Genomic DNA, 22,531 nt, shown 5'->3' with positions numbered 1-22,531 from the left:
CGCCGCCGCCGCCGCCGCAGCTCGGCGAAGAAATTAGTTTGGCGGCTTCTCACGATATGCGCGCACGCCCGGCTCGATTCCACGGATCATTCGCGCACCCTTACAACGCTGTCGATATCACCGGCAAAAGTTTACGCGCGCCGACGTAAGTTTCGGCGGTGCGGCGCCTCGCGCGAGTACGCGCCTTCGACGCGTCTCTGCGCTACGATCAAAGATGAATCGCGGCGGAGAGGCAGGGAGAAGAGCTCTCTCGCGCCCCGACGTGCTTCGTTCCACGCTCCGTCGAAGAAGACTCGCTCTGCTGTTACGCAACGTCAAATTACGACGAGAAATTGCATCGATCGAACTACCAGCAGCAGCACTCCCCCGCGTCCTCCCCTGCCGCCGAGGCGGCACAGCAGAGACCCTTTGTTTATAGGCGCGTTTTAATTTCCCATGTATACGTTACGCTTGATAGCCAAGCGATGCAGATTTCGCGCTGAAGCCGGGCTAATACACGGGGGAATTATTTATATTCCACGGTGGATGCGGCGGCGGCCAACGGAATCGCATTCTGGCTTACGTACCCTTGAAAATTGCATCGTTCGCGGTGCAAGAGCGAAACACCCTGCTAACGCGCCACCTCCAACCTACCCACGCCCCCCGTCTCCCCTCTATATCCGTCGCCGAGCGCATTTCCCGCTTTTATAACACAAGAATATTCACCACTGCTCCGGTTTACACTAATTAAATATATTATCTTCCTTCGCGCGCCGTTAAATAGGTACTTTAATGCCGAATCCCCTTCGCCTGTTTCAGCACAGCTGAGTTCGTAGCGCGAAACAGCTTGACGGCCGGACGTAAAAACCAAGGCGAGCGAGAATGCAACAATAAAAAGGGAGGAGAATAGACAGCAACGAAATTCGGTCTCGTCTCGTCCGAAATCGAGAGCTTCCAAGCGCGTTTAAATTCTCTCCCTCTATCCCGTCACCCCCCGCCCCTCCTCCTTTCTCTCTCCTCCCCCCTCTCTCTATCTCTCTCTTCCTGTCTCTCGTTTTCTCTCTGATCCGCTTTATTTTTCAATTCGACTTCTCTCTTGACCTGCTTGTTTTCCGCGGAAGGCCGCGCTCGGTAGCTTGGCATAGAGCGCGCTTTTTCCTATTTAGCGATTCGAACGAGCACACGCTCCGACCGCACGGCGCGTGGCATCAGGCCGCGCATGACGCTCCGCTCGGCGTCCTGCTTTGTGCAGCAGCAGCAGCAGCACCACCACCAGGTGGCTCGCTGCGGCTAGTAATAAACGGAGATTAACGTCGCCGACGTATCGGAAGTTCAGCACGAATTTTAACGCGACTTGTCCCGAACGTGACCGCGCCGCGCGTCCGCCGGAGCACATGCACCGCGGACATTAAGACGTGATCAACGGTGGTGGACGCGCATGCGACCTCCCGGTGACGTTCGATATTCTTTCGTCCAATCCCCCTCCCCCTCTGAACTTACAATGCCTCGTCCGCCGTGTCGCCGAGGTCGTTTGCACAGCGCGCGAGTCTCGTGGTACAGCAAACGTCTCGCGACGATCTCTCTTGTAAAGCAACTTGTGACTAGGAGAGAAACAGACAGAGGAGAGAGAGAGAGAGGGAGCGAGGGAGGTAGGGAGGGAGAGAGAAGCTCTCCCGGTCGCATTCCGCCCTTTACTACAGCCCCGTGGTGTCTCCGGCAGTAACAATGTTTAACAATGCAGCAATGTATAACAATGCGGAATAATTTCGGAGCGGGTAACGAGTTCGAATTCCCCCCTCCCCCCCGCCTTTCTTTCTTCCTCCATTTTCCCTTGTTTTTTGCCTCTCTGCCGCCCATCTCCCCTCCTTCCTTCTTTACCCGTTCTCTTCAGAGTCACCGTCGCCTCGCCCTCCCCTTGACATCGCGACGCGGCTTCGCTCACAACAAGACGACCGTCTGGACCGTTAGTTATTCCGCTGCATCCATCGTCTTCGAGTTCCTCAGGACGACGCGCGCGTGCGCGTGCGCTCGTCTTGCGAGACTTACGCGCGAGAATCCTCTTGCGCCATTTCACGTCTGCATATTTCCCCGTCTTTTCTTGTAATGTTACGTACCAGCCGAGAATTCTACCACGGCGAGCTCTCCTTCTGCTCTTTCCGCACGTCTTTCCGTCGCCGCCACCGCCGCCGCCGCCGCCGCCGCCGCCGCCACCGCCGTCGTCCTTTGTGACGCGCGTTCATTTGGCTCGACTGTGACAATAGGGCAAGATGCAGAAACGTTATGTAATTCTAGATGCTAATTGCGTGGCGCGCGGTACCGTCTCTTTTAACGTGTCTCCGCGTCTCTTTTGTGTGTATTATCGGGTCGGCGTTGCTGCAAGTGACGGCGCTGTTTGCAGAAACCGGAAGAGGAAGGCAGTTAGCTCGCTCTCGCCCCCGCCGAATGTTGAATTCGCCCGATTGTCATGGGCATCCGCCGCGTAATTAACTCTTCTTAATTAACTTTCGAATAATTAGTCGTTCTTCGCGGCGCGAATAAACCCGCGGCCCGGCCTCGACCTGCGTTCCGAACGCTCTCGAGCGCGGCGAACATCGAACAACCGGATTGCCAACCGAAGATCGACCGGTCGCGCGCTCGTTCATCGTGACTCGACGCGGTCTCACCGGCGATAATTGCGACTCCCCGCGCGACACTTTTATCGCTAAGAACACGCGGTGATTTACATAGCTACACGCCCCAGCGCGTCGCGTAACGTTGCGCCACTCCCGCGAACTCGAACTCGGTTCTAACGACCGCGTCGCTTCGCGGAAATTACGATGCACAACCGTGCAAGCGCTCTTTCTTTTTCTCTCCCACAGCTTGGAGCACACCCGCCTGCAGGGGAGGCCGCCGTCGTGACTTACGTCGGACATGACGGATTCGACGATCGGGGAAACGTGTCGAGAGGGCAAAGAGAGACTGAGAGAGAGAGAGAGAGAGAGAGAGAGAGAGAGAGAGAGAGAGAGAGAATGTGTGTATGTGTGTCACACGTTTACATTACGCTCGACACTACGCAGCCGCGTGCGGCGTTTGCAGATTAAAGTCGATGTCGTTAGAACGACGACAAACCGCCGTCCACGCTCCGCGCTCGGATACGAAGTCGGGAGCGGCCGGTCTTCCTCTTCGTCGAGTTGGCAGTCTCGACAAAGGTCCTTGCACTCGGTAAGTAGTAGCGCTCCGACTCTGGTCAGCCGCGGTGCGTGTCGCGAGAACTGGCACATTATATTTTTTTTTCATTGACAAGTTTGTAAGGTTAACGCGATTATACGTCGTTTTCGACGCTCAATCTTTGCGGATTGTTGTACCGGAGTATTTGTTCACCGCGTTCGAAAATAGACGGACGATCGCTTGAATAATTTCGGCTCTTTGCCCAGCGAAAATATCTGCTTTTTAAATATATAAATGTGTGTGTGCGTGCGTATATTTGCTCTCCTCTCAACATTGTCAAATAATAACTTGATTTTTGATACTATTGATCTCCAGTCCCGCAAATATTGACGGTAGAACATTATCGCTGGCAAATGTTTTATCGATATCCAATGTTTAAACACTCTGGACTAATTACTCGCCGCGGACGTGCGCGCGCATTCGTTTGTGTGCCTGTTTGCAGTGCCACACGGTGAAGTTGCGCGCATTATCTCTTTAAGCCGCGGAAGAATAAGAAGAAGATTGCGACCCGCACGGAGAACGTTTTACGGGCGCGCAGCTAGCCGCAACGGTTAAGATTTTATAATCCTCTGTATCGCGTTTTTTATCGTTTAAAGCAGCGGTTATTAAACTCAGATTCGCGGCCGAGTCGGACGGGTAAAGCTTGAAAACTCTGATAAGTACACAAACCGACCGTTTTACCCTTCCTTAAAGACAGCCACGAAGAACGAGAAAAGGAGGGGAAGAGAGAGAGAGAGAGAGAGAGAGAGAGAAGCCCGTGTCCCGAGAAAAGAACGCCGCCTGCCCATTTCCTCACAAACTGACTCAAACAAAACCCGCCAACGTCGAAGTTGGAACGACGCGAATGCAGATTAATTGGCGTGATACATCGCGGCATTAACGAGCATTGCCCATGCCGATCGATACCCAAATCTTTGTGAAGGATGCGGAGAAGGTCGGCGGAAGAGGGGGAGGCACCTAGAGGAGCATCAGCAGCGGGACTTGTTCCCTTTCGGACAAAGAGTACTTTGTGGAGAAGCTATAAATCTAGCGGCTAAATCCGTATCATCTCTACGACACACGCGACTGACAGGATTGCACCTCGAGTGCGAGGTGAGGCAAGGTACACAAGGTGCAAACGACCTCCGAGTACCCGTAGCGGCGTTTACATTTCACTCCGCACCACTTAAGCGGTGCCTTCCGCGGCCATGCAAGCCGATGTCCCCGCGCGCGCTGTTCAAACGCCACGCGTATGCCTGGCGGAAGGTGCCTCCTTATCGCCCGTTACGATCTCGCTAATTCGACCCCCCGCCGGCATCAACGAGCGATCGGATTGTGCCGTTACACATTGTGCAGACCGATTGTAACCGCGCGAGGATTACCAGCCCGTATATACATCTTCGTATCTTAAGATCGCGCCGTTCTCGCGCGGCGGCGGTTCGACGCGATTTACCGGTATCGATACATCACACTGCAAAATGCCCCTGCACATTATCCAGATTACGCCGAAAAATAAATCTGCCGGGCGAGAGAGAGAGAGAGAGAGAGAGCGTGCTCGCGGGCAGATATATCCCGTCGCGGTATATGGGATTTATATATATTGGGGAAAAGAAAAAAAAATGTCCAACGCGCGCGTGAAGCTGTGAATTTCTGGACGAAATATATGTATGCAGCCGGGACGAGCTGTTGTGTGCGCGTTGTGTGCGTCCGCGTTTCTCCCGACACGGCGCGTTAACTGTAGAGAGTAAACGAGCGATACGGCAATTTCGTCGTAAATCCTGTTAATTAACGCCGCCTATGCGCGCGTCAATTGAGTATACACTTTGATCTTTCGCCGGTCGCGCGGGAGTCTTTAGGCGCGGCTCACGCGTCCGCCCGCGTGCGACGCCGCTCTGAGAGAGAGAGAGAGATGCCCGGGATATGAAATTAACTCGGTTGCTCGAAAAACTTTTGCGGAGCGGTGGGAGCTGCCGAAGTCCGTCGGAAGGCCAAGTATGCTTCTTAACGATTTCTTCCTCCCGTTCTCGGAGCGTGGAGTCTTCGGCTAAGTTGGCGATTGCGCAAATTCACTTGCGGAACTCGCGCGCTCACCCCCCGCTCGCGACCGAACGGAACTCTATCCCCGGTTAGAAGAGGAGAAAGAGGAGGACGAGGACGAGGACGGGCCGCGCTCGCACCGTCGTGGACTAATTCGATTTCCATCGAAAGTAGAGACGTGCATTTCGGCAATCTCCCCTCCCACCGGCGACGCCGGCGAATAAATTCATTACGAGCTTCATCAAGGATTATATTCTTACCCTTAGCTGTGCACGCGAGCTGTGCCAGAGTGGAAGCGTAGCGTGTGAGCATGAGCGAAGCGAGGAAAGAGAAGAAGAGAGTGAGAGCGAGAGCGAGCGAGCGAGCGAGCGAGCGAGCGAGCGAGAGAGAGAGAGAGAGAGAGAGAGAGAGAACAGAAAAACAGCATCACCGAGGGAACGCGATGCCAGGCGCACGTAGATAATCCCAGGATCTACAATTACATTTTCATATAGCGCAAATTGTATTTCAGTCGGCAAACAGCGACGACGGCGGCGGCGGCGGCGGCGGCGGCGGCGGCGGCAACAGCGATGGCGGCAGTTGCGGCGGGTATACGCGGCCCGCGGAATCGCGCGTACGCGGCGAAAATTATAGTCGGCGAATTTCCAGCTGAAAATGTAAGTATTGTCCTTAATGATGTTTTGTGGCAACTTCCGGCGCGGTAGATACGTCGCGCCGCTAACTTCGCGACTAACATAAATTTGCTTACGGAATTCAGGGCGCCACGGACCGAATCAGGTAGTAGTCTAGCAGCCAGGAAAATGCACGGCGGATTAATTTCCATATCAAAACGATAACGCGGTTCCGTAAATCTCCGTCAACATTTCGCGTCGAATATAACCTCTGGTGTCCCGATGCGGCCAGTTACTTCATAAACGAATATAAACCGACGTAATTGCGTTTTGTTTATAAACCCGGCCGGCGTGGCTGCGCATACGTATTAGCTCGTGAAACAAAACGCGAAAAAAGAGAAAAGCGGTGGCGAAGGATGAGAGAGAGAGAGAGAGAGAGAGAGAGAAAGGGAGGGAGGGAGCGAGAAGGGGCAAAGAGAGTACATTTCATCACGCGTCTTTGATTTTTGCCGCGCGGATCAGAGACGAAGGAAGGGAGATCGAGGAGGTAATCTATATTTTTAATGCAATCAAATGACTAACCGATTTTTTTTCGCGACGCCTTTTCGCGCCGACGTGCCAGAGTATCGCGAGTATGCGGCATTCGCGCGACCTCTCCGCCGTGAACTGCCGTCAACCAGCGGAGATATCGTGGGAATCTCTCGCGCGGTTACCGCTGAAAGACGCGCGTACAAATGAATTATCATAATAACTTTTGCGCCGGAATGTGTTAAGGTAAGTACCGACGACGACGACGACGACGACGACGACGACGACGACGACGACGACGACGACGACGACGACGACGACGACGACGACGACGACAGCGGCGATAACGCTCCAGAGCCAGTTAAGTGTTCTCCCCTCGGCGATTTCTTACGGCGACCTTCGCTCGGAGAAATCTCACACAAACTTTGCGATTGCGTAAATTCACTTTCAGAACTCGTCGCTCGCTGCTGAATGACGAGCGAGCGAACGAGCTACCGCGAGAATGGTACACGACGACGGCGGTGGCTGGCAGCGAGATCGAACTAACTCGGTTTTCATCGAAAAGTAGAGGACACGCGCTCGGCTCATTAGCTAAACAAGGCAGAATGGCGGAGTGAGACTGCGTGGCACGACCGCGCGCAATAATTGCGGCATTGGTTACGTACTAACTTTTACGCCCAACTCGAGGAATACTTAGGTCGCATTAAGACTTCAGACGAGGCTATTATCGTAATGCGTGCTTGTTAAGCGAGATTGGTCGCGTGCTAACCGGCAATTCCGTACTTCTATTAATTATACGGCGCGTTGATGCTACGTACATCTCCGAATCCTCGCGCGTACATTCATCTTTACGCGAAACCGCCGATTACCGGCTGTGTTACCGGGGCGGGAACTTTCGCGCCGATCGATTTCGTGGAAGACTGTTGGGATACGTGACGATTAAGGCTCGCGTGAGCGACGAACGTGCGAAACAATGAGTCATGAGAGCCATTTCGAATCCTAAAAGTGTCGGCGACGCGCGTGTAAAACTGCGTGATTTATCGAAAACCGATCAATGCTCGGAATTTATTGTACACCATTTATTCGTTTGTTCACCGTTCGCGAGATACTTTCGCTTTTGCCGTGTATTCCCCATTGTCTCCGTGTTTTGTATCAAATCAAGTAGTCGTGTAAATGTTCACATTTTTTATGCGCTCTGCGCCAGCACGCGCAGAGAGAGAGAGAGAGAGAGAGAGAGAGAGAGAACGGCACGTACGAATCTCGCGATATTCTAACAAGATCCTATTGTTAATCTAAATAAAACTTTCGGTTAAGTCAACTGCGCGTTCCACCGATCTCTCAATATGGTGCATTGAATATATCGCGCATTGAATGTGCCAATTTTTACACCTGATTTTATCCTGTTGAACTTCAATGTATGCCAAAGAGCTGCACGTTTGAATAAGATTTTACGACCTGAACGAGAGAAAGTAAGAGGGAGGAGGGGGAAGGGGGGGGGCGAAGACGAAGAGAGAAAGAGGCAGGCCGAGTCGCAGGCAACTTCCCAGAAAGGACTTTGCGAGAAATTTTTCAACGGCGAAGTGCGACGTATATTCCAGCAAGCTCTTAAATCAAAATTTTCGGTCGCTTTGATAAAAATTTCGATCGCATCTCAAGCCTCAAGAGTTCGCTGTCATTCTCAGCTCGTCGTCTCATTGTGGAATCTCGGGATGCTGCGAGAGGCCCGAAGATTCAATAACACTTTTACGACCTCAGAGGCGATTCTCATCGGGCGTCGCGGGAAATGATTCTGAGAAATTTCATCGGCGTTGAGGCAACGTCGTCATCGATGTCGACGACAGCTACGACGACGACGACGACGACGACGACGACGACGACAACAACGGCTAGAAGAGACGCGACGCGCCAAGAAGCGCTCCGCTCGTAAAAGGGGAGCTACACGACGATAACTTGTACGCGCTAGCAACCCCGCGCGGCATCCTTCTTATCCGTAATTTACGTCCGTCTGGGGTACGTAAAGGCTGGCTAAGGACACTCGAGTCTAATACAACGCGCCGCTGCGGCTGCCGCAACCTGTAACGCGATAGCGCCACCAGTCGACTAAGCACCTTTCCTGTCCGCGGGTCTGAGTTCTCGAGTGCTTACAGGATATGAAGATTGCCAAGATTAGGGCTGATAGCGAGACACCCCCTGTGCGCGACACGAGTACGCTCGAATAATACCGTCGTCGGCTTGCCGAGCGGTTGAAAATCGTCGGGAGCCTCTGGCGACGCATCGCCGAAGTGCTCGATCGGAATTGTCGACGCTCAGCTGCTTGAGAGATTTGCTCTGCTCGGTTATGGGCCCCGCATGAATGTTATTTTTTACACGCTTGTCTCATCATACAATAGTATGCACAAAATGCAGATTCCTTGCGCGGAGTTGCTTGCACAACGCGCGTATCGCGCGGCAAACTACTTCGTCGGAGATAATTTCGCGGGTAGACGTCGTGCGAATAACGCTTAACACACTCGCGAATTCTCGCTCGTTACCTAGTCGACTCCCCAAGTTCCGCTGATCTCAAAGTGGCACACATGAGGAAGTCGCGGGAGAGTATCGATAACACTGTCGTCTTAGGTCTCGTCGTTGTCGTCGTCATCGTCGTCTGTCTTTAAGTGGTGGAGTGCCTCTTCCGTGTCACGGGAGCAATCGAGCGGCTAAAGCAGCCAAATAATGGGTAGAAGACGGATAAATATATTTCGACGCGATACTCCCTCGGGTCGAGAGAAAGAGAAGACGCGAGAGTGGTTGATCTAGACTACTCGAGAGAATATAGTCGTCGCAACGGAGCACAATGGGAGAAAAAGAAGAGAGGAAATGTAATATAGTTTCATTTAGCACGAGACAAAAGAATTCAAGTCTCCGTTCAATTCCAGAGTCTCAAATATTGCAAAAATTTAATTAATTGAATATAATTTTTTCAATGAGTTAAAAGGTTAAATGTAACTGGACGACAAGCGAAAGTGGACTTTGGGACAATGTCTCCTCTCTACTCCTCTTCTTTCCTTGTAATACATTTTATTTTCTCGATCTGTCATGCGCGCACTATCATCTTTTAATTACGAGCACACTTGTTACGAGTATGTGGAAAACGGATATTCCTCGTCGCTAAGATATCGTGCGCACAGCCGCCAGGTTTGGATCACGGCCAGGCGTGTGTAATATTCATCGCTCGGTTGCGTCCACCTCGCTAAATTAGCAACGGTTACAACATGTCTGCGCAAACTGTTTAGGCCCGCTTTTATATCCGACGATTAAGGAGGCTTTCGACCGAGAGCTATATTCTCCCTCCCCCCCTCTCTCTCTCTCTCTCTCTCTCTCTCTCTCACTCCTTCTGCCACTCTCTATCTCTCTTATGGACAACGAGCGAGAGAGGGCATTGTTTTATGAAAAGTTGCTGATGGATGGAGATACCGAGAGACTTGGCTGCGCCGCTCGTAATGTTCTATCAGCCCGTTGCGAAAATATTCGTCTCTCTTACGAGTAAATGCATCTTTCATGCAGCTCCTCCCAGCCGCTGACGTGCTTCGCGCTTGATTTATTACGGTGTATCAGCGACGACAAAATCTGTCGCGAATCTGTCGCGGTAATTCAATTCGTATCCGAGAATTAGATCCGGTTCGACCGTGTCACGCAGTCGAACGACACGATAATTTGAATTTTTCGAAGATGTGATCGTTTCGGTAGTTTGATTCGCGATTCTCGAGAAACAGATTCACGAAACACCGCGAATGTCGCCGAATAGTTTAATTTGATTTCTCATCGGGTGTGTTCACGCCGTGCCGCATTTTAGACAGACTCGGGATTTATGCGGGCAAAACACGACGCATTGTTAGCCGGCGAACAAATCGATACGTCGCAAGAAAGCCCAGTCGGGCCAGTCGTAAAATTGCCCTCGCCGTCCGTCCGGGTCCGGGCGTTTTCCCCAAGCGCCTATTAATTACGTATAATAATTATCGAACAGTGAAGTGTATTGGCAGGATTTTATACGCCCGATAGAAGTTTGCGCCGTGCGACGTGTTTCGATACCAATTACGTTTCAATTACTCCTCGTCGTTACCTGCTTTATGACTCCGGCGTAACATATTAATAGGAACACAGGCGCGGGTATCGCGCGACAAGTTATTGACATTCATTCGCCACTTCATACATCGATAATGACCTCCTCCCCTAGCGGGCACTCTTGCTACTCGCTATTTGCGAATAAATAATTTCACCCGAGCTTTCGATTCGAGGCCGGGGCCAATATCGACGAGGCCAAGCCGAGCATTAGCATCGCTAACGCGGCGAAAATTCGCGCGATCCAACGCAGGCGATGCGACGCTCGCCTGGAAATCTGGAAGAATTATCAACGGCACGTCGCGACGGCAATTAGCCGACGCAAAGACCGAGTTCTGGCGCGATTATTTAAATGAATCGCCGGTAGAACGCGAAGAACTCGAGGAGGGCCGGGAGGCGGGCGGGGTACAGGAGAGAGTTGGCCGAGGACGAGCAGGTAGCTCGTCGAGTCGATGGGAACTTATCGGATTTCTCGTCGAGATCGCGAGTTAATTTCGAAAGCGTTTCCCCACTCGTGACAGCGAGTACAAATCTCGCCCAACTATAAAAGATATTAATGCGCGCGGAGGGCGCTTGTTACAATTATTGAGGTTGCCGAAACGAAATTATCGCATGGTACACAATCGAGCGCGCAACATGCGAGCTCGCGAGCTCGCGCGAGCGCAACTTAGTTTTCTCCTTCGACATGTTGTGAGTTAATACGCTTAATTGCAACGCCGGCAGCGTAACTTGTTATAACGGACAATTCCATCAAGTGAATTTAATGCCTTGTAATTGCGAAAAACATCTCTCTGCATCTCTCTAAGCTGTTCTCTGATAAAAAACAAAACAGAGCGCGTCTGCGATGAACAAACAGGCCGCGATGCACGGAACGCGCGAACGACGCGACAACGACGGACAGAATCTCTCGAAGCGATTGCGCGCTAACTCTCACGGTGAAATGACGATGACACATTCCGACGAATTTCACTTTCCGACTTTCGCGCTCGCGACGCGATATCGCGATACAACGCGGTGTCGCGACACGAGCCTCTCCCGATTCCAATCAACATCGCTAATCACGCCGACAGATAGCTGCCAGCTAGCCAATCAGCCAACGAACCGGTCCGGTCGCGAAAGTATTTCAACTCAATAACTGGGCAGATAACACAGGCATTAAACGATTACGGAGTTTTAAACGAAGTTATTGAAAGTTAGGCGCGGAGAACGCTCTCGATGCGGAGAATTCAATAACGTTTCGGGATATACTGACAGGCGATTCACAGGCAGTTCGAGGACCATTTGCATTATCGTCGAGCCTTGTGTCCCTCTATCTTTCCTCCTCCTCTCTCTCTCTCTCTCTCTCTCTCTCTCCTTCCTTCCGATAATACCTTAAGCAATCGTGAAATCTATTAACAGGCATTGTCGCGCGCAATCGGTGGGGGAAGATTCTCGGGAATTACGACTGCGCGAGCGCGCGCGTGTGTGTGTAGGATAATCGTTCAATCGCGCCGCGAAAGAGGATTTTCTTGGCATATTGCTGCGGCGGCTCGAGAGGTAATAGCGTACTCTCGACGCTCCAATTCCAAAATCGTCGTTTTCGCGCTATTAAGGCGCGCGAGCGGAGCGGCCTCGTCGTAAAGCATGGAGGACGATGCCCGCGATCGTATTCCCGGGCGAATATCGCGGGCTTCGCGCGTTCATCCCGTTCGCAAACGGCCGCCGCGGTGTCGCGGGGGTGAGAAATGATCCTGCTGTTATCGCGCCCGTTCGGCCGAAACGCGTTTAAGATACTAGCGAGTACGCCGGGGCGCGCGCTGCGTGAATCGTAAAAGCAGGCAGCCACGTTGTCGCCGGCGATGTCGTACACGGTGTCGATTAATCGACTTCGATGTCACGCGGTCGTGCATGCAGATTCGATATCAGCGTCGACGACGACGACGACGACGACGACAGCGTCGACGACGACCCGAGGTCCGATAGCGCACACCATGGTCTAATCCATTAGCCGGCGCGCATTTAGGACACGCTGCGTGCGACCAACGAGGCCCCTTTAGGCCGACTTTAAAGGCGCGCCCCCCCCCCCCGTCACGTCGCGCCGCTGCCCGATGAAATACGCCCTTTGATCCCGAGGATCGGGAATGCGCGCACGGTCGTGGACGTGGCGCGTAAGCGATCCCTTCGATCGGCGTATGCGCATGCATAAATATCAAGCGGCGATATCGCCCGAGACGGGGAATGAAATTCAATGGCGGTATTCGCTGGCGGCGCGCCGCGCTCGCAAGACTGGAGCGCCCGAGTGACAAATTTGTCTCTCTCCCCCGGTATAATAAGAATGATAATGTTAATATTATATCGTGTATATATATATTACGCGGTAACGCGAGCACGGGAGAACGAGGCACGTTGTTCGCCGTGCCGCACGCGATTCGGAGACTCACGTTGAATCTCAACGAGAGAGGGCTGGGCGCGCAACAAGAATAATGTTCTTGCCCCCGTCGTCGTCGTCGTCGCGCGTGAATTTCTCGCTCATGACACACGAGAGGGTTTGGGCGATATTTTTTGCGTCCGTAAGTAACGCGAGCGAGCGAGCGAGCGAGAGAACGGGCGGGCGACTCTTCGCCGCAATAAAGATGTCGCCCGCGCCAGCGCGGAAAATCGATAATTCCGCATAAAACTAATTTTTATAGCCACTGCGGCTGACAGTGATAACGTTTCAAGCTGACAGTTTCCTCGGCAGCGTCGCCGCATGCCGCCGATATGCATAAGGTCGTTTAATCGACTTCTACGCTCTCTCCTGCCCCCTTGCTCCCTCACTCTCTTTCTCTCTCTATTTCCACGCACGGCAGGGGAGTTTAGCTACGGGGGTCGCGGGCGTGACACGCTCAGACATTTTACGTCAGCGGTTTAGGAAGCGGAAAGCGAATCTCGTGCACGCGCAAGAAATTGCTGAAGCCATCTCCACCGTTCGGGCTCGACGCGAAGATTCTGTAATTGTCGATACCTTAGTGCCGATGCCTTCGTTAATCTCGTTGGAGTTTGCGCGAGTTGTCGCACGACACGATTTTCCCGGTTAGGCTTGAAGAATCACAGTCCCGTTGAAACATCGAGCGCGCTCGAGTGGTTGGACGATCGTCGCCGACGAGTGCATCAATTATGCGGAAAATCATTTACGCGCGACTTTTCGCGCTTCTCTGTTTAGGGGAAGGGAGGGGAGGGAAGGAGGCGAAAATCGCCGCTACACATCGCGCTGATGCAAGCGCTTGTAATTCCGCCCCCTTTTCGCCCCGCCGCGTCCACGCGGCGTGTTCCAAATTTCGCGTATGCGCAAATTAATTATCCGAAATTTCTCGTTCTCGAGCGCGCGTAATGTGCAATACGCGCGGTGGGAAAAAAGAACGCGCTAATATTCCCGCGCCCCCTTTTCCCTTGATTACGCCGCGCGCAGCGCCCAATTTTTAATGCACTCTGCGACAACGACACAGCTCGCAACTTCAATTTCCGGCGACACGGCGCGCGCTTTGATTCCGCCGCGCCGCGCGAGAATTAAAAGCGCCGGCACACTGCGCTAATAATCCCGGCGCGAAACGTAAAAACCGTCTCGTACGCCGCGCGAGATGAGGCGTCTGTCCGGTCTGTCATACGCGTGCGTGCGCGCGCGCGGCACGGCCTTCGCTTTGCAGCCATACAAATGACAGCAGTCACAATGGTGTCGCGAGCTTTTCTTTCGCCATAAAGAAACGAATGTGCGTGCGCGAGAAAGAGAGAGAGACTGACGTATGGAGGTGAGACAGTGCGAGGATGGCTCGTACTCGAAATCGTCTAACACGCGGCGCACGGTGCGCGCTCATAACCAGGTCGTCCTGCACCGGCGTCGTTAAAATTCACCAGAGACCGGGCTTGATCCCGGCAAATCCCGCGGAAGAACTCGGCGAAACTGTTGCAACGCAACGAACGAAAGTTCCGTGCCGCAGCAGCCCTCCGCGGAGGGGTGCGCGCGGAAGGGCTGGCGAAATGTCCACCGCCCGCGAAACTTACGATCGACCGGTGCGGTCGGAAAGGAATGTGACCTCCATGCTTTATCCGAAGGACCGCCGCTGCGCCGTTCGCGACAGGTGCTCGATTAACAGCTGACCGCGCCCTCGATAATGCGATCCGCCTGCAGGCCAAAGTACTTTTCGCGATTTTGAATTTTCGTTCTTTCCGACGATGCGATCTCCTCTTTCTCTCTCTCTCTCCCTCTCTCTCTCTCTCTCTATCTATCTATCTATCTATCTATTTCTTTCTTTCCGGCTCTTTAACGCGTGCGTGCTGATGATACGCTGTATCACGTCAGTGAGAAGGAACAACAGCGATAGGAAGAAAGTACGATAAAATAAAATAGAGGATAAAGAGGGAAAATCTTTCAGGAGTTTAGTGCGTGCTTTCAGACACGGCAGTAGCTTTTCATCTGCGGAGAAGCTATGTTTATGCTGTTATTTCTGCGCTGCAAAATACAGGCGCGGCGAAACAATGAGATTGGTAATCGTATCGGACGATTACCAGGCGGGACGAATGTTTATTTTGCGTTGTGTAAAAAATAATTTTACGTAACGCAAAAAGCGATAGGAGAGAACGGCCGGTCACAATAGCTATCTGAAAATGGGATCGGGAATTCCGTACAAATGCCGCGCGAGCGCATACACGGCGGATAATTTGGCGTATTCGACAGAATACGATATCTCGATTTTAATATCGGTCCCGTATGTGTCAGAGTTATGTCAATCCAAATAATATTATGTTTATCCTCGCGCTCTCGGACAATGATGTGCATCGAAAGAGATTCGCGTAAACAAATTATACAACCCAATCGCGAGCGCACGCGCGGTAGAGTGAGAGAGAGAGAGAGAGAGAGAGAGAGAGAGAGAGAGAGAGAGAGAGAGACAGAGAGGGAGAATCACTGTTGCAGCACGTGCAACATCTTCAGCCGGAGCAAATATGACGTAATGAAACGACGAACAACAATACAGCGACAAAAATCTACACAGCACACGGAAGCGTCGCCGTCCCGGCGTAAAGCCGAGAGAGAGCATAAGAGCGGAACGCTCGGGCACGCTCTCGAGCACTATCGATCATCGAGCCGGCTGTTCCCGAGCACGTACGGAACGCGCCCGAAAGTGTTTTAGAAAACGTTCCTCGCCTCATCCGAATGCGACGTTAAAACGAGGGATCGACCTTATGCACGTCGCAGCAGCCGCTGACTCGTTCTCTTCCTCTCCCACCCTTTCACGACGACGACGACGACGACGACGACGACGACGCGAGTGAACTCGCGTTTAAAATTCGGACGGACGCATGGTCGCGAGATGGAAATCTGTTTGTCAGTGGGATGAACTGCTGGAAACACTATAACTCGCAGCATGACGGCCTGACGTGATCCGTCTGTATGATGAGTTGCGAGAACCGTTAGCGGTGATAAACGTATATAGCCGCGCGCAGCTTGTCGTAACTTTTTGACTTATGACAAAGTGAAACAGTGGCAGCGGCGGCGGCGGCGCGGCGTTCTGCTGTTCAGCACCGTTTCAACGAATTTCGATACGTAACGAAATTAATCATCATGCTCGGCTCCCACCTGCCCCGTCCTCTCTCGGTAAATAAGCCGGCCGTATTTCCCGCAAGCACGGTTCAACGGGTGAGATGTGCGCGCGCGCGCCCGTGCGGATGATATTAATATGTGCGGCACACACGCTTTGATGCACGTTTACGCGCGCATTATAGCTATTGGGGAAATCGGCGAGGACCAATCAACGAGTCCGATCGAAGTAATTAGTAGCGGAGACTCTGAATCACTATTAGACCCGGAGCGCTCTGGTAATTTGTTGTCCTAGTCGTTGCAACGGTAACGTGCAATTTGCGACACGCGACAAATTGCGCTAACAGCCTGTCCCGGCCAGAAAATACAGCGAGGCGCGCGCGCGACGACGTCGTCGTCATCGTCGTCGTCGTCGTCGTCGTATCGCGAGGATTCCGGCGCGCGAGGCGTACGCGCGAGGAAGAAGCCACCGGAAAAAATCACTTTAGGCCCCGCGCTCTAATGAGCGCGATGCACACACAGCCGGGCAAATGAGTTTAATGCGGCCGAGATTCGTCCGCGAAGCGGCCCCCCCGGCTCGGGATAAAACCGAGATTTAGAGCCCCGGCTCGGCTCTCTGCTCGAGAGTCCTCTCGTCGCGCGGACGCGGCGCTGCGCTGCGCCAAACAATAGGTCGCGCGCATTTTTTTCTTCTTCTTCATCTTGTGCCTTTTTAATAACCGCACCGTACCGCTCTTCGCACGTATAATTGGGGTGCCGTTGTAAACGACGCGCGCGTTGCATCCGACGTCTACCGTGCGCGCCGCCATGTCGAGCTTGGACAACGCGGCAACGCGCCCCTCTCGACGAAGCGATCGAGGAGGATTCGCGCGCGGCCGTGCGCTCCACCGCGTAGCGCTTTCCTCCCTCTCTCTCTCTTTCTCTCTCTCTCTCTCTCTCTCTCTCTCTCTCTCTCTCTCTCTCTCTCTCTCTCTCTCTCTCTTTCTCTCTCTCTGTCTGTCTGTCTGTCTCACTCATTCAACTCTCCCGCGGACTCGCGCACGGACATTAAATCTCGATTGGAAACACCAAACGGAAACGAGATTTCCCTCGACTCTTTGGAGAGAGCAGCCGCGCTTCGCCGCAGCCGTTTATCTTTCGCTCCGGTCGACACGCCCGGCTAAAACGGAACATCTCGTGCGCCGAATAGCGCCGTCCGCGCGCGTTCCTTTGTAAGCAACGACGATGTGCGCCTATATATTCGAACAGAGGAATCAACTGAATACCAACTAAGAGAAGCCAATCGTCCGCTCGACCGTTCTCGCATGCGAAGCTCTAGCGTGGGCTTTCCAGCGGGAGTCATCCCCGTTCCACGGGTCTTGCCCGTTATTCGCCTCCGTTAGGTGACCAGTGTGCCGTGACCGAAGCAGAAAGCTTGTCTTTGACGCGAGCTAAGCATGGATGCAAATACCGCGTTCAAATTCGAAGCGGAAGGAGCGCGACGGAGTCGAGGAAGAGGAGAAGGAGGTATAATAATTCATTGTAGTTTGTCTCGTTACCATTTTCGACCGACGTAAAGACGTTTTACCGACACACACACACACACACACACACACACACATTTTTTGCGGAAAACCGCACGCGATACCACATCGACGTTTAAACCGGACCCAACCGCGTATAACGTATAACCCAAATAACGTATATGGTTCAGGTAAATTAGTTTAATTTCCTTACGGTTAACGAACGCCTCTCTTTCGGCACGAGTTTCCACGGCGTCGTTTGTCTGAGCAAATATTTTGGAGGAGATCCTGCGCGCCCCGAATGAGATCGGCAAGATTAATCTTCAGCATTCTCTCTGAAAGTCTAGTCGAAATTGTGTAGCGCGGAGGATCTCTGGGTGGCGAGTCGGCGAACGTTATCGCGACGATCTAGTGAATATTTCGAAAGGACATCGACCATGCGCGCTTCCGGTATCATCAACACGCTCTCGCGCTATGGAAGGTCCCAACATCTCTCATTCCGAATCAACACGCCGCTCCCGCACGCGGGTTATTAACTTTTCATCGCGTTCTCGCTACGTTGGAACTCCATCAGCGGCAAGACTTCCGCTCCGTTATGATAATCATCCGATCAATCTCGTCACGCGCGGCAAGCGTCGCAGTCGCGTCGGTGTTAAACCGGCCGGAGCGGCGGCATTGACATCGGCCGGCTGGAGCGCACCGAGTGTATCGCGAGAGACGCGAGGGATTCCTCTCGTTTGGATTAAGAGAACGTCAGAATGTCCTCTGTCCCCCCCCCCCGTCGCCGTTCCTGCCCCTTTCCATTCCGTAGCGCGGGACAATGGAGTCGTGTGTCAAAGAGCGAAGTTTGATCCGACACAGTTCCGCGCGCTCGTCAAACTTGAGAGTCGCATTCTGGAATTGCCGAGCTACGCAGGGAGAAGGGAGAAAGAGAGAAATAGAGATAGAAAAGAAAAGAGAGAGAAAGAGAGAGGAGTGAGAGAGGAGCGGTCCTCGTTACGCGGCACCGCTCCGGCGTCGTCTCCGTGGCAGTCATCGCGTGTGTCTGGAGGATTCTTCTCTTCTCTTTCTCTCGCGAGCCGTTCCATCTCGCGTAACGACAGTCTGACACGTATCACTTTCCATCGGGGGGTCGAAACGGGCAAACGAAGGCGACGCTCGACGAGCGTATATCGCGCGCGCGCGCGCGAGCGCGACTATATTTGCGGATGACCGGCGGGTGGCGGTGAAGTAAGTGGCGGTAAACGAGCCGCAGTGTCGCCGATATATAAACACAGCGGGGCCATTGACGGGCCGCTTGACTCCGAAAGCAGCGTCCGAAACTATCGTCAAAGGCGGTAGGGTGCCTTTGATCCGTCGGTGTTAAAATATTCCTAAGCGCGAGTCCCCGTGGCACGACGACGTGAGAGAATTCCGCCGCACGATCATCCCCCGTCCGTCGCGAAACGGCGTGTCGTTTGCACGCCGTGATCAACGTGATAGACGAGAAAATTACTCGCACTCGGAACTTTGAAATACTACGACCACTCGCGGAGCTCGCGTTTCATCGCGAGTAGATGAAGCGTTTCATCTCGAGGGATCACAACGCATTTTTCAGTGGGACGGCGGAGTAGATACTCGCGGCGTAGTAGATGCGCGCTATAAAAGAAAAATAATTCGGTTCACTCTCTCTCTCTCTCTCTCTCTCTCTCTCTCATAGCCTTAGTGAAAGAAGTGGCCGGGCAAAATATCCCTTTGATAGTCGTGTTCGAATAACGACTCGAGATCCTGCCCGCCCCGGTTGAAATATCGAGGCTTATCCCTCGCTGGCTCCCTCGAAGGATCCAACGCGGATGATTAATGTAACTCAAAGGTAATGATTCAGCGGATATTTCCTTCGTCTAATTATCGAGTGTATAACGTTGAGCTCAAACTGATCCCGCGGGATTTCACCGCCTTAAGTAGGGAAGACGGCTTCAACTCACGCGATTAATAGCCCCTGCGAAACTGCCGGATAACCCTTTTCGACGCGATGTATCGCGCTCGTCGAGTGACCAAAGGCGGTCGGCGGAGAAGTAGAATCGACGACTACTACTCCGCGGTCTCGACCGCGGTAACTCCGAACGGAGCAAGAGACGCAAAAGAAAGACGGAAGAAGGAAATCAAAGCAACTCCGCGCTCCGCGCGCTGGAAGCTCTCTCTCTCTCTCTCTCTCTCTCGCGCGCGCGCGCGCGCGCGCAAACATACAATACAAACGACAAATTTTCAACAGCCACTTACTGTCCTTCACGCAGAACGCGCCGATAATCCAGAGAGGAAAGAGCGGCACCACCACGAGCACGTTCAAGTGTCTCGCGTTCGCGTTGCACCGTAGACTCCTCCCGTCGTGCGGCCTAAAGTAAATCATGATCGTTCCACGTGAGACCAACGCGGCACGATCATAGCAACCGAGATCACCAGAGAACGTCGTCGGCGTTCCACATCCACCCGCACTGTCTCAACGCACTGATCTGTTTTCGCACTTTCAAGGATTCTCTCTTTCTCTCCCCCCCTCTCTCTCTCTCTCTCTCTCTCTCTCTCTTTCTATCTTTACTGATCGGAGTCCGGGCGACGTGTCGTCTGCCGATTATTACCGCGGACGTAACTGCCGCGTGTATTCTCTCCGTGTCACGGCGGTTCCTCGGCGGCGGCAGGTGAAAGAGAGAGAGAGACCGTTCGCTCGTTCCTCGGACGGTTCGCGCGCGAGCACTGAGATCGGAATCCGCGACGGGTCGCGCGCAACGCGCGTCAAGCACGGAGCGCCGGAGAAGGCTGCGCTGGACCGCACAGCAGCACTAGCTCTCTCTCTCTCTCTCTCTCTCTCTCTTTTTCTTTCTCTCCCTCCCCCTTCTTTCTCTTTTTTTCTCTTTCCTGACTTTCGACCGGGCGAACGAGAGATCTCGATCGAGACGATCGAGACGTAGCACGCTATTTAAATCCCTTCGCACGAGATCACATCGTCGACTTGTCCGCGGTGTATCCCATCGCTCTGTTCGCGCGCGCTCTCTATCTCCGGAATCGCGCTGCCTTTAATCTCGCACTTCTTCACCGGTTCCCCTCCGCTGTCGCGACTCGCGACACCACGTCCGTCACATCATTTTCTGTCAGCTGCTTCCCGAGAGCCGTGTTTTCCCCTCGCACTTCCTTCGCGCCCGCGCGCTATCCGAGTTCTTCTCTCACCGTGTACTACCCGCGTTCTCTTTCCCCTTTTCCGGCGGGGATTCGCCGAATATCTTTCTCACTTTTCGTACACACGAATGTTTCTTCTCACCCCCTTTCTTTTTTTTATTTTTCTCCCGGTGGCCCCCGACGTTCACTCGCGTCCTTCGAGGATGACACGTTCGATCGGCACGTTCCAGCGCTTCAAGCACGACGACGTGATGCGCGCCACTCGGCGTCAGCGTGATTTCGCACTCCCTCCACGACTGTATCGCCCACCGGGCCGAACCGTGTGCGGCTCACACTGATCACCTGCCGCGGCCTCCGTTGGTGCCGCCACCGGCCCGTCGTTGTATATCCACCGCCTCCACTGCTGCCACTGCTATTGCTGCTGCTACTGCCGCCACCGCCGCCGCCGCCGCGAACCAGTCGATGTCGACGTCGTGGGTCGTCGCCGCCACCGCCGCCACCGTCGTCGTCGTCGTCGTCGTCGTCGTCGTCGTCGTCGTCGTCGTCGTCGTCGTCGTCGTCGTCGTCATCGTCGTCACCACCACCACCCACCAGCAATGCCGCCGCCGCCGCCGCCGCCACCACCGACACCGTCGATCGAAAAGAGACCTCCGCGTTGTACGCGCCCGCGCACACGCTTTGCCTCGCATGCGTATTGAACGCGGCCGACGACTCTCTTTCTACTACCACTCGCCGTATCCGCACGCGCCGCTTCTTCCTTCTCCACGTCGTTGTCGATCGTGGTCATCGTTTCCCTCTCGACCGACTCCTGCGAGATTTGCACTCGATTTCCCTCTTTTTTCTTCTTGCCCCCTCGCGATTCCTTCCCTCTTACACGGTTAATTTTCTTCGATCGCGTTCAATCGTATGATTTCGACCGTGGCTCTCGAGCTTCCGCCCCCCCCCTCCCCCCCGCCCGTACTTCCAACGTTATTTGCAGATTCCCTCATTCGTGCGTGGCTGGCTGGCTGATTTCTCGTTTTCCCTCACACACCGCAGCGTCTCGTCCGACGAGTCGGAATCGAAGAGCAAGCGACACGCGCGCGAAAGGAAGAGGCTCTCTCTCCGGTTGATTCCGAATGCGAATAAATTCGCAGGCTGTTTCGTCAGAGAACGCACACGCACTCGACCATGCTTCATTATGAGGAAAATTGCACGCGACTCCTTTGCCACCGGACTCGATTTTCGCTACTGCTCCTTACGCACCGCCGTTTGACAGCTTGCGAGAGAGCGTGCAACCCTTTCTTTGTCTCGCCGACTTTTACGATCCTAAAGTCGCGTTCAACGGAGAATGCAGTCCCCCTGGCGGCCTCCGCACTCCGCGATTGGATGTCCAGACAGCGACAACGAAGGAAGGGAGAAACTGTCGAGGTTGCTTTACTTTTTGGTTTAATTGTAATAAACGTGACGTGTCGGGTCGCGCGGATAAACACGTATAATGATGTCTCATTTGAGTGACGCAACAAGTGACTTCGGCCATCCACAGCAAATTTTTATATCGGCTTGCATGTATAATATAAGTTTGCTTATATATCCGACCGTTTTTTCCCCTCCTCTCTTTATCGCACATAGTAATCTTTGCCTCCGTTTTCCCACCTCGCATCCTCGTCCTTTCACGTTTCGCCCTCTAACGGCGCTCGATACGGAAGTCGGTCTGATAGAGAAAGTTTTCTAAAGAAAGGAACGTGTGTCAGGGGCCTTTGAATGGAGATGAAAGGGACCGGAATTTCCGTTAATTTTATCTCTCTCTCTCTCTCTCTCTCTCTCTCTCTCTCTCATCGGTAGTTGCAGCTTATCGTCTCTCTTCGTTCACCGTGCACGCTGATCCTTTCTGTTTCTTTTCAAATGCACCG

At 53.4% G+C, this 22,531-nt stretch overlaps 1 protein-coding gene across 1 annotated transcript in view; it reads right to left on the bottom strand.

The window, feature by feature from the left end:
* The window catches only part of LOC105192346 (neural cell adhesion molecule 1), a 234,846-nt gene extending 213,774 nt beyond the window's left edge, over positions 1-21,072 (bottom strand). Inside the window, exon 1 of the mRNA XM_025301626.1 lies at positions 19,752-21,072. Coding sequence (XP_025157411.1) covers positions 19,752-19,878 — 127 coding nt within the window. The 5' untranslated portion in view covers positions 19,879-21,072. The remainder of the gene's footprint in view (positions 1-19,751) is intronic.
* Positions 21,073-22,531: the final 1,459 nt, after the last annotated feature.

This window comes from Harpegnathos saltator, unplaced genomic scaffold (assembly GCF_003227715.2).
Source record: "Harpegnathos saltator strain DR-91 unplaced genomic scaffold, Hsal_v8.6 scaffold434, whole genome shotgun sequence".
In the NCBI taxonomy this organism is placed as follows: Eukaryota; Metazoa; Arthropoda; class Insecta; order Hymenoptera; family Formicidae; genus Harpegnathos; species Harpegnathos saltator.
The sequence above is the reverse complement of the archived record's forward strand: the minus strand, read 5'-3'. Positions and strand labels throughout refer to the sequence as shown.